Source organism: Diabrotica virgifera, chromosome 1 (assembly GCF_917563875.1).
Source record: "Diabrotica virgifera virgifera chromosome 1, PGI_DIABVI_V3a".
In the NCBI taxonomy this organism is placed as follows: Eukaryota; Metazoa; Arthropoda; class Insecta; order Coleoptera; family Chrysomelidae; genus Diabrotica; species Diabrotica virgifera.
The window spans coordinates 75,295,956-75,308,096 of NC_065443.1; the positions used below are offsets into that span (position 1 = coordinate 75,295,956).

General features: G+C 33.3%; 1 protein-coding gene across 2 annotated transcripts in view; it reads right to left on the bottom strand.

The window, feature by feature from the left end:
• Positions 1 to 12,141, bottom strand: part of LOC114330230 (DNA-directed RNA polymerase I subunit RPA2) — a 178,156-nt gene that overhangs the window by 21,578 nt on the left and 144,437 nt on the right. For both annotated transcript variants that reach the window (XM_050641658.1, XM_050641649.1), the window contains exons 11-12: positions 5,814 to 6,021; positions 1,414 to 1,513 (exon numbers count right to left, since the gene is read on the bottom strand). In XM_050641658.1, coding sequence (XP_050497615.1) covers positions 1,414 to 1,513; positions 5,814 to 6,021 — 308 coding nt within the window. The remainder of the gene's footprint in view (positions 1 to 1,413; positions 1,514 to 5,813; positions 6,022 to 12,141) is intronic.

The window sequence follows — 12,141 nt, forward strand, 5'->3', positions numbered from 1 at the left end:
CTAGAAGACCAAACGCGCCTGAACACAGGTTCATAAACCTCAATCTTCCGCGTATTTTCCCTCACGCGCCGAATAGTTAGTTCCGTTATCTTCGTTTAGTTTCGGCCGCTGTCGTGTACGTACAGGACACTGCGTCTTTGATCGCGCCACTACTCAGTGGCTCAGTCATGCTCCGGAATCTCATATGGAAAAATTGGGGAATTTCCCCCACCACTTCCACACCGCTCAGCTAAATAAAGAGAAACGACAGCCTTTCTCTCTCACGAAGACTTTAACCAATCATTTATGTTAAAACACCATACCTGAATGTCAGAAATAAAATAATCAAACGAGGCTTAACTCGACGATTACGACGATGTCAATTAAGTAATGACAGTTAGAGTTAGTGCAAATACAAATAATTTTCTATTAGTTTACAGTTTTTATTGTATTATCTGTAACGATTTATTCTTAGTAATTTCAATTTCAGTTGGTTCCTTATCCTTCGTTTATAAAGTGTAGTGTGTAGTTTTGTTTTAGTTGCGAAAGAACTTTGGTGTTGTGTTAATAGAAAAAATAAACATGGTTTATTATTGTTGTGTACAAATCATAGAAAAGTTAGAAAATGCATGGGTAAATAGTAATTAGTTTATAACTGTTTTATCTCAAACAACGAATAAATACACGTACCTATATTTAGAAAAAAATTGTCTAACTTTTTTATATCCCTTTTCCTTACTAAATTTGACAGCAAAAATAACATATTTTGCAACTAGAGAATTCCGAATAATTTATGAGTATTACTTAGATATTATTTAAATAAAATACTTTAACAAGCTTAGTAAGTTTTGGTATTTTATTTTAATAATATAGGTGAGATTATTTCTTGTAAAATAACAAGATATTTTAATTAGTAACGAAATTGCCCGCAAGAGGCGCTAAACGGATAAAATTAATGCTTGTCCATTTGAATTTCCCGCCAAATGGTGATTAGTTAACACATCGCTCGCAAATGGCGTAAGGAACCAAATTTTTACAGTGAGTTGCCTATCTATCTGGTAATACTATATATTATTTATCTATGGGCTCAGTGCTGACTCAACTGTCAAGTGACGAGCGTGCGTGTTTTTTGCTTGGTGATTGTAGTTTACTAAAATGAGCAAACAGATGAAACTTTCGGGTTTTTTTAAGAAGACGGATAGTGAGAACGTTAAAGCAGGATGTTCTAGCAGTGATAGCACAATATTAACTCAAACTGGTCCCAGAACCAGTTTGAGTTAATACTGGTCCTAGAACCAGTTTGAGTTACTCACTGGAGTAACTCTCTACTTGTCTGTATTTCTTAACAGAACAAATGCTTAATGCAAGATGGGTAGATTGCTGTACTCAATGGAGTTAATAAAAAAAATTTTGACTCTGAACAAATTTTCCTACCTGTTTCCGTAAAGGGTAAATCTTCAGCGGGCCATTTTTGAGAGCAAATTCCCTTTTGTCCAGCTCTACTAGCAAATTTATCCCCCACGCTTGGATTTCTCTAAAATAAAAAAAATTATATTGTAAACAATACGTTTATAACTATGTACAAGACTTATTAGTTGGTTTTATGAAAATATACGATATATTGTCACATTATTCCTCAGTAACAAAGTACTGTATTTAACAATAGCTTCCTCTCTTATTAGAAACAAAAAGAAATAGTATTCCTCCAACTATAATTAAGAATATAATATAGTAAAATCAATAATTATAATTGATTAATCCTGTTTGGAATCCACAGGAAAGTTTGGAAAATGCTAAAAAACAGAAAAAAAAACAGTAACTGAATTTGTACAGACCAAGAGGATACCAACTGAGACACGGGGAAAATATTTCAGAGAACTCTACAAAGGTGAAGACGCCAATGACGAACACGATTTCAATACAGAAGACAAGTATATCACTAAAGAAACTGAAGTAGAAGCGAGAATGAAGATCTTAAAGAATAGACGATCGCCAGGTACTGATGGAATACCGATGAAATACGGCGGTCAGAAACTCACTAATTGTCTCACAACATTGTTTAACAAAATCTTAGGTAGAGCAGAGATACCACAAGATTGGCACACCAGTATCACAATACCGATTTTTAAGAAAGGACAAAGATCATGCCCGGACAACTACAGAGGAATAACTCTCTTAAATACGACAATGAAGTTATTCACAGGCATACTCAAGGATAAATTGGAATCACAGATAAAGAACAGAGAAGAACAGCAAGGATTCAGAAAAGACAGGTCGACGACGGACGCAATATTTGTCATGAAACAAGTGAAAGAGAAGTCGATAGAATATAACAAACCTGCATATATTTGCTTCGTAGACCTACCGAAAGCATTTGACAGAGTCAGACTTAGCGATATAATAAAGAAAATTAAGCAAAAAAGGATACCGGCAAACATTGTTGAAGTCACAAAACAAATGAACAATAACACGACAAAAATTAAAACAAACGACACCACTACGGCCAACATACCAACACCAGGAGGAATCAGTCAGGGAGACAGCCTCAGTCCATCTCTATTCAATATGCTAATGGATGAAATAATAGAAGATGTGGAATTGCTACAACTAGGATACAGACTCGGCCACAGTAGAATCAGTATAGTGTGCTATACGGATGATGCAGCCCTGATTGCAGAGGACGAGGATGACCTACAAAGACAACTTTATCGATTCTATCAAGCATGTCGATGACTCAACATGAACATATCCATGCAGAAAACAAAATGCATTACCATTGCGAAAGACCCAATTAGATGCAAGCTCGTGGTAGAGGGGAAACCCATAGAACAGCTAAACCAGTTCAAATATCTAGGTGTAGAGTTATCAAGTTATCATGACCCAGCCAGAGACCTAAGAGGACAAATTAACAAGGCCGCTGTCTTGTCCGGATGTTTGAGAGATGTGGTCTGGAATAACCCATATATGAGAATGGACAGCAAAGTTAGAATTTATAAAACTTGCATCAGACCTGTTATGACCTATGGCACTGAATCAAGAGAAGACACCAATAAAACCAAAAGCATGCTACGAACAGCCGAAATGAAGACACTAAGAGCAATAGCAGGGAAGACAAGAAGAGATAGAATACGAAACAACATCATCAGGGAACAATGTGGCGTGCAAGATGTAGTCAGATGGGACAGGCAAAGACGAAGAGAATGGTCAAAATGGTCAGAATCAAAATTTTCAAACAAAAATCTATTAAAATCGTTCCAGCGGTTTCCGAGAAATGACCGTGTTTCCATACTTTCTCGCTACCCTGTATAAAACAGTGATTAGACCGGTGTTCATGTATGGGTGGGAGACGTCGACTCTGACCAAAGCAATGAAAAGGAAACTTAGATGCTTTGCTATCACGACCCTAATAGCAACCAATACCGAATGAGAACAAATGTTGAGGTCAAGCAGATGTATAGTACGAGCGACGTAGTCCAAGCAATTAAATCCCAACGTCTAAGCCATGTCCATAGACTCCCTAATAACCGCCTTGCTAGGCTAATCTGGGAGGAAGGCCTTAAGACGCCCACGCATGCGATGGAAAGACAATATATGGTCAGATTTAAGAACAATGGGAGTACCCACTGACCCAACTAACGTGGATGGCCGAGATGGAAGCGAGTTGTGCAGTCAGCCAAGATCCACCCCGAGTTGTAATGCTACGAGAAGAAGAAGAAGAAGAAGAAGAAGTTAGAGGATGGTTTAACATTATAAATAAAATGGAACAAGTCATCTAATTCCAAAATACTTAAAATGATACACAGCCAGTGGGATTCTCTAAAACAAGTCTACCAACAAGTTATAGACGATCCTTCATCAGGTCAAGCATCAGTAAGCCAAAGCGATAGTCTTTTGAGTAAATTAGAAAATTTTGAGATTGACCTCTTGGTGCTCATTTTTAATAATGTCATTGGCCATACGGACATATTGTCATACGGAGTTATAGTTCTTCCACTCTAACTTTTCCCATGCGTCTCGATTAATTTTCAAACAAATTAAGTCAAAACATAAAGTGAAACGAACGTCGATGTGTATTGTTGTATAATTATTTTTGGGAAAAATTTAGAAAATAAATTTATATCAGAGACCACGAGATAATAGACTTTCATCGCCCTGTATATGACCAAAAATTGTAAATATTATAATTTAGTTAGTAAACAATGTTTTCGCGGAAAGTGAAATCGTTAACGTGATTTGTTAATGGCTCTCGGAACGGACTCAAACAATGGTGCGGTAAAAATTAGAAAGTACATTTATTTTGCTGTGGAATGAACAATGGCGTTTTATAAATGTTTCTTAGAAGGATAGGCAGTAAGCAAATTTATTAAGTTTAGAATATGAGGCTTTTTGTTTAGCATTTTGAAACAACGAAAGTAATTTGGTGTCTCCTAGAATTTAACAAAATGGAAAAGTTGTATACAAAATAAATTGGTTCTTAAGAAATGAAAATATGGATGTAGTGGGTAGAGAGAATGTTTGTGATTGGCGGAGAAAGATAGATAGTGGGGATGAGAGTGTTGAGTCTGATTTTGAGGAGAGAAAAAATGGTCACTGTGTAATAAATATCTGGAGAGTACAGTTCAGTTTTTTTTAAAGTGAGAAGTCGGTGTAAAGTGGTGAAATTGGTCTTTGCGAGCAATCGTGGTCAAACGAAATCGTTGACCGAGTTGAGAAGTTAATTTTCCTTATGTACGAGGAGATTTCTGTTTTCTGTCTAGAACGAGTAGCCGGTGGGTATCAATTTGCACAAGATATCGAACAAAGAGAAAACTGAATAGAGATTTCGAGCGAGTCCCGTTGTTTGTTTGTTGGTGAAGCAGTTTGGACGAGAAGGACCTTTCGCTACATCCTAGGAGCACGTGTGGAGAATCGAGGACTACGCAATCCATGAAGAAGTGAAGAAGAAACAAAAGGTTAGTCAGAATTTTTGTGAAACGGAGAGAGTTTGTTTTATATCCACACCATATTTGTTTATTTTTGTATTGAGCAGTTCTATAGCATAATTTAGTCATTCCAAAATTTAAAGAAGAATTAAGTAATCAATTCCAAAGGAGAAAAGTAAATTTTAGTAATTTTTTAAAGAATAGTCTAACAAATTATTTAAATAAAATTTTTGTTAAAACAAAGAAGATATCAGAATTAAAGCTTAATTTATTAGATGAGAAATAGTTGCAACAGAAGTAAATTTTAGTATAATTTTTAAATCTTATATTTACGGTATATTGGATAAATACAAAATATTTATAACATTTATCGAGTGTGTTTAATTTCCCTGTTTTGTCCCTGGATGAAGTAAGCAACTAGAGATACCTAGAAGCCACAAACCGAAGGTAAGGCATTAAAATTAAAATAGCCCCGAGAATAAAATTTATTAGAAAATTTAATTTAATTTTGGTTTTGTTTTACATAAGTAATAATTAAAATAATTAAGTAATTAATCAAAATAAGAATTTGCTGAACAATCTCATAACAAGAGAGAAATACAGAGCATAACAGTATATACATTTTGTATACTCTATACGTCTATACTATATATACTACACAAATCGGCGAACGTTTCACTTTATGTTTTGATTTAATTTGTTTTAAAATGAATCGTGACGCATGGGCAAAGATAAAATGGAACAACTATATTATAGCAAATACCTAATCCCTGTAATAAAGAGGAAGACGTATCTAGTAATAAAAAGGAAATTGGTAGGTAATAAACTTGAGATGATTTAGAGGAAAGAGAAAAAGGAAGGGTAATAAAAGGATAATAAAATGATTTAAGAACTCTATACGAATTTACTTACTGGTACTCGATATGTAAAACAAGCTAGCTTCTTGGCCTTTTTTTGTCCAAAGTTTGCGCATAACTTGACACTATGTACATAACATTCTTCTTTGCCTTTAAATTGTTTAACTACGTACATTGACCGATCAGCATCAAAAAAACAATACAGAGGTTCGTTTTCTGCCATTTTTCTACCGATGAATGGTAAACCATCAGAATCCAATAAGCTAAAAGAATGTTTTAATAAGTACATCGTACAATATTTTCACAAACAAGATAGAAAAAGTACCTAAATAGGATTATAGGTTAAGAGCGTAGGCGCAAATATTTTACGGCTATCCCTACTTTTTTTTCTTTATTATCACTGGTATGGAGATGTAAACATTGGTTAATAATAACTAATAACATTGTCATCATTAACATAGAGATGGCAATTTCGTTCAGTTTTTGAATGTTCTTGGATAACCATTACTTGTATAATCGCTTAAATTATGATTTCAGCGATTATGATAACTATGTATTCACTGATTACAATAATGTATATACTATACAATAAAACTAATAATCGAGAAAAGAGAAAAAGTGATAAAGTGACTTTAATAATATATTGTTACTATGGAACGATTAGATAAATTATGAACATCTTTAACAACAAAATACTTGGATAACAGAATATACCCTGATGTATTCTGTCCTTGGATCTTCTATAAATAGTAAACAATAAATAACATTTTAAATATAGTAATGAAACACAGACCTACTCACAATCATTTAATTATACTTTGAGGACCGGTTTCGATCTCTACAATATACAGATCATCTTCAGGTCGGCGTTACAAGTAGTTAAATGCTACAATAAGAGAAAACTTGTGTTAGAACAGTGTCTGATTGAAGAGATGTTAATAGAAAGCCAAATTTAAAAATTTTAAAAAAATTTTATAAAATTTTTTTAGAAATAAAGGTTTGCAACTATTGACATTTCAGAATATTGGTATATACAAAGGCACACCTATGAGTAAAAATGCTCATAGGCATGTATGTGCAAATGGGTGCATACAGTTTGTGAATTTGTTGAGATTAAAATTTTTTAACCATTAAAAAACAAAATAAACATAAGCTGACTTAAATATGCTTCCAAATTCAAAGTAGTAATAATAAAAGAGATAGTAATATTGTTCTAATCTACTTACATGCCGTTACAAGGATTGCGTTGCAACTTAGTTGTTGTCATATTAGTACGTCCAAATTATGCTAATTGGTTTGTTGGGATAGTGATAGGGTAAACAGACATGTTACGTAGGTTAAAACACAGTAAGATTTCGAATTTGGAATGAATCTTTTAATTTCTATACACTTCATAGTTTCACAGTGTATGGCACTTACTACTTCATAATATTATAATGTTATTATTATACTTATGACATCCCTCAGTTAAGTTACTGAGAACAACTCATCTTAAATTAGATTAATTTATTACAACAATTTCCTATTTGTCATTTCCTATGCTTTGACCTCTGCCCGCATCGTATAACATCTACGAGCTAAGACCATCACATTTGTACAAGAGTCTAGAATAACATTTCATACTTTGCTACAATTAATACGCAACCCCTGGAGCATTGTCTTTCTCCATTCGAACAAAACATCACCCGTTTCACATACGCATCTTCCTTCAGGATCCATTCCAAATTCGAAATCTTACTGTGTTTTAACCTACGTAACATGTCTGCTTACCCTATCACTATCCCAACAAACCAATTAGCATAATTTGGACGTACTAATATGACAACAACTAAGTTGCAACGCAATCCTTGTAACGGCATGTAAGTAGATTAGAACAATATTACTATCTCTTTTATTATTACTACTTTGAATTTGGAAGCATATTTAAGTCAGCTTATGTTTATTTTGTTTTTTAATGGTTAAAAAATTTTAATCTCAACAAATTCACAAACTGTATGCACCCATTTGCACATACATGCCTATGAGCATTTTTACTCATAGGTGTGCCTTTGTATATACCAATATTCTGAAATGTCAATAGTTGCAAACCTTTATTTCTAAAAAATTTTTATAAAATTTTTTAAAATTTTTTTAAAATTTTTAAATTTGGCTTTCTATTAACATCTTTTCAATCAGACACTGTTCTAACACAAGTTTTCTCTTATTGTAGCATTTAACTACTTGTAACGCCGACCTGAAGATGATCTGTATATTGTAGAGATCGAAACCGGTCGTCAAAGTATAATTAAATGATTGTGAGTAGGTCTGTGTTTCATTACTATATTTAATATGGACTCACATATGCAACCCATTCAATATTTGAATAAATAACATTTTATTAATTACACGTCTTATATCAATTATTATTCAAATACACTATCAATATTATTTAATAAACAACTCAAAATATTCCTGAAGACATATGTCAAATATTTGGTAGCCTTGTTTATCACTGTCTTGTCACCACTTGTCTACTAGTTCCTCTGCTCTTTAGCCTGTACATCGCAGACATACCGAGAACCATATCGAGAAAGTTTAGCTACGCCGATAACCGGGTCCTTACAACAAGTTAAAAATTAGAAGAAATTGACCAAATCGTACGAAAGATTTAGACACGGTGAGAAAGTACTTTCCTAAATGGAGACTGCAACTTCATGAAACATACGAAAATAGAGGTTTCCAGGTTCTACTAATAAAAAGCTTGTAGGAAGAATAATTAATACAATTCGAAAACACCACACTCCCCTAGAATAAAATACCAGAGTACCTAGGACTGACCGTCGATAGAACCTTATCTTTCAAATACGTATCTGACAAAATAGCGGAAAATTTAAATCCAGAAACAACTTCATCCAGAAACTATGCGACACAAAATGAGGAACATCAGCAATAATCAGCATCTACCCTACGATCATCTACCGTGGGCCTAGTCTTCTCGTCAGCGGAATACTTTTCCTCAGTCTGACTTAGCATACACAAAAAATTAGACGTCCAACTAAATAATTCAATGAGAGTAATTGCTGGCGTTGTCAAATTAACAACTGTCAAAAGGTCCACTGCAACCTTATGGTTGTGGAAGATAGTTTTTAAAGCCAAATTGGATCTGCAACCGAAAAATCTAGGTTGGATTTATTTGGCCACGGTGAGGCCAATCATTCTTATGTATAGTACCATAGATATATAATACTCTAGATTGCGCCTTACGATCTTAAAATGGGTGACCGTTGCGACAGAGATAAATGAGCCTATTTGGTCGGTAGTCTCTTTCTAATTCAAGGGGAGTATCGACGACGTCACTATCCTACTCTGTTATCGAGTATTTTAGATGGTTTGACAGTTCGAGCGGATGGCGACGAGAACTGGTCGTTTGTCTTCGGACGTGGATAATCCTGGTTCGAATCCCATACCAATCTTTACTTTTTTTATTTTTTATTTAATCAATATTGCGTTTATTAGATATTATTACATCTCTAAAGTAAATCTATGCAAAGAAATATATAACAAATAAGAAAAACTGTGTAGGTACCTATAGATTTTTAAAAATATAAAAGCCAATGTTATTTTTTTAATAAGTTAATTGTAGAATAGTATAAAGTAATTGTTAAAAATATTCGTAAAAAATTACCAATAATTAATATCAACATAATGTACCATCGATTTATTAATTGAATCGGTCATTTCAAAAACAACATGAGTCACATATTCGTAATTTTACAGAAGAGCAAAGAAAACTAACTATTATATAGTCGAAAGATGGATGAAATGGATGACATCAAAATTCAGAGTTATATTGTAGTTTTGTTCCTAATGTTTTTACTGGACTGGTGTCGTTTTTGCACACAACGTTTATCTTAAATGAGTCTATTCCTCTCAAAAAGTTAGTTTCTGAAAATTGTGGACTTTGCTGTTTTTGAAATGACCGATTCAATTATAAGTAATTAGACATTATTTTTATTTATGAAACTATTGTTACAATTTTTTAAAAAAGTAGAAGCAAAACAAACATTCACATCATTCGAATAAGGACGAATTTATATTAATAACGAATGCCTTTTATTTTACTATGCAGTTCACAAATTATGTATTCCAACATTAACTTACTATACATACATTTATTTTCTGCTAGATTTACTAAGGTCCATTTTTCAGATGTAAAAATATCTAATAAACGCAATATTGATTAAATAAAAATAAAAAAAGTAAAGTTGGTATGGGATTCGAACCACGATTATCCACGTCCGAAGACCAAAGACCATTTCCCGTCACCACCCGCTCCAACTGTCAACACATATTACTCGATAAAGTGGGATATTCACGTCGTCGATATTCCCCTTAAATTAAAAAGAGACTACCGACCAAATAGGCTCATTTATCTCTGTCGCAACCGTCACCCATTTTAAGATCGCAGGGCGCAACCTAGAGTATTATATATCTATGTATAGTACCATTCAGGATATTTTACGAAACCTTAATCTTAAGGAAATTCTTCCTTGTGGATACTTAATCTTAAGCTTATTACAAAATCATAAGTATTTTAATGGAGTAATAAGTTTTAGGTCCAGGTAGAAATTAATTAATTTTAATCTATTATACTTTTATTATACCTACTATTCAGTATGTTCACCTCTTTAAATTTAACGATGGCCGGAGTAACTCAGGCCGTAGTATGCCTGACTGCCATGCAGGTAGACCGGGGTTCAAATCCCAGCGCCGGCAAGAACATCTAGACATTTTTAAAAATAGGAAATGGTTGAATTCTCGAATATATGAATTTTACAAAGTCAAAGGCAGATATCGAGCACTGAATTTATTTAATCTTGCCCAAGTATACTTTCGCTATCTAGAGCATCTTCAGGGGCATTTCGTCAATAAAATGAAGGTATCCTCGAATGTCATTTATTATGAAAATATTTTGGTGGCAACTTAAATTAACATATCGACGAATTTTTGACAAAACATCGTAAGCATCAATTTTCCGAAAATGGGATTTTTATCTTAAATGGTTCCTTACAATAGTTTACAGCTAATTCAAAATTATTTTTCCCATAATAACATCCTACGTGTCTAAAATTGAATTTAATTTTTATCGTAACCACCGCATTTCAAGCTCATTTTGTGCCTTTGGTATCGTAAACGGCAAGGTAGTACCGACAGATTATAGTAAGCGCCATAAATCTTGTCGGTTACGTTTGCATGTTTTGCCGCTTACGATAAGATTCAATGACCAAAATGACCGTTAGGTAGGAGGATTACTCTTACTCAGTGTTATCTTAAATGTGTTAGAACTCAGTCAGTGCAAATATTTTATTTCGCTAGAACAATTTAAAACGAAAATAGTGGTAGTTTTGATGTATCCTCTTATTCAATAGATGCGGTAAGTTTTTAATACTTGTTTTTATGGTTTATTGTTTTTTTAACCCTCGTAAGGCGGTGCGGGGTGCAGCTGCATCCCAGACCTCGTTTTTCTCACCTATCTTTTTTAATATATATTTTTTATTTTTGTCCATCTTTTATTCGTATTAAATTCAATTCTAAACGTATTCCACCCATTACAGCATTTAAAACTCTTTGCGTTTACGTGCTTTTTTGAAAATATGACTTTTGGGTGCAAATGATGAAAATTTCATATCCCGAATTGGACGTTTCTGATGTTCCACCTGGAGCTAACGGAGCTACAGGACAAGGTGGGTGTTAATAATTATGTCAGAGAAAAAAGACCGAAAGCCCCGGCATAACTGTATTGTGTGTAAAAACTTTGTGTTGCTCATTCTGTGAAAAATTTCATGTGTATGTCTTTCGACGATAATAATTTTTTTTAAGAAGAAATGAGTACTTTTTTAGTAAAATTTTGTTTCGTACTATAATACATAAGTCCTAATTATCTTTCAAATTAATTTTCCCGACATTCACATATAAAAAAATGGATATACAGATGGGGTGCAAATTCACCCCGGACCGTTGTTTACGTAAGAATCTAAGTACCGCCTCACGAGGGTTAATAGAATTTTAAGTCTAATTTACTAATTTGGTGATTACTAATTGGTGGACTAATTAATGATATAACCTATGTTTGTTAGTAGTTCTTGTGCAAATATCATAAATATTATATTTGCAACAAAAATATATCAACTTGTAGTAAGTTCACTGAAACCTGAAACAACTGTAAGGGAGTCAATATAGAACGAATATTGAAACATAGTTTTTAATTGCAAACAACTTTTTTTATTAACAATTTTCGATATGGATAAAGCTACTTTACTCTTGAACAATATTCATATTTTTTGACATACCTCGTATGAAATTAATAAAATTTAATATCTGATAGTTTTTTTTAAACTGATAAT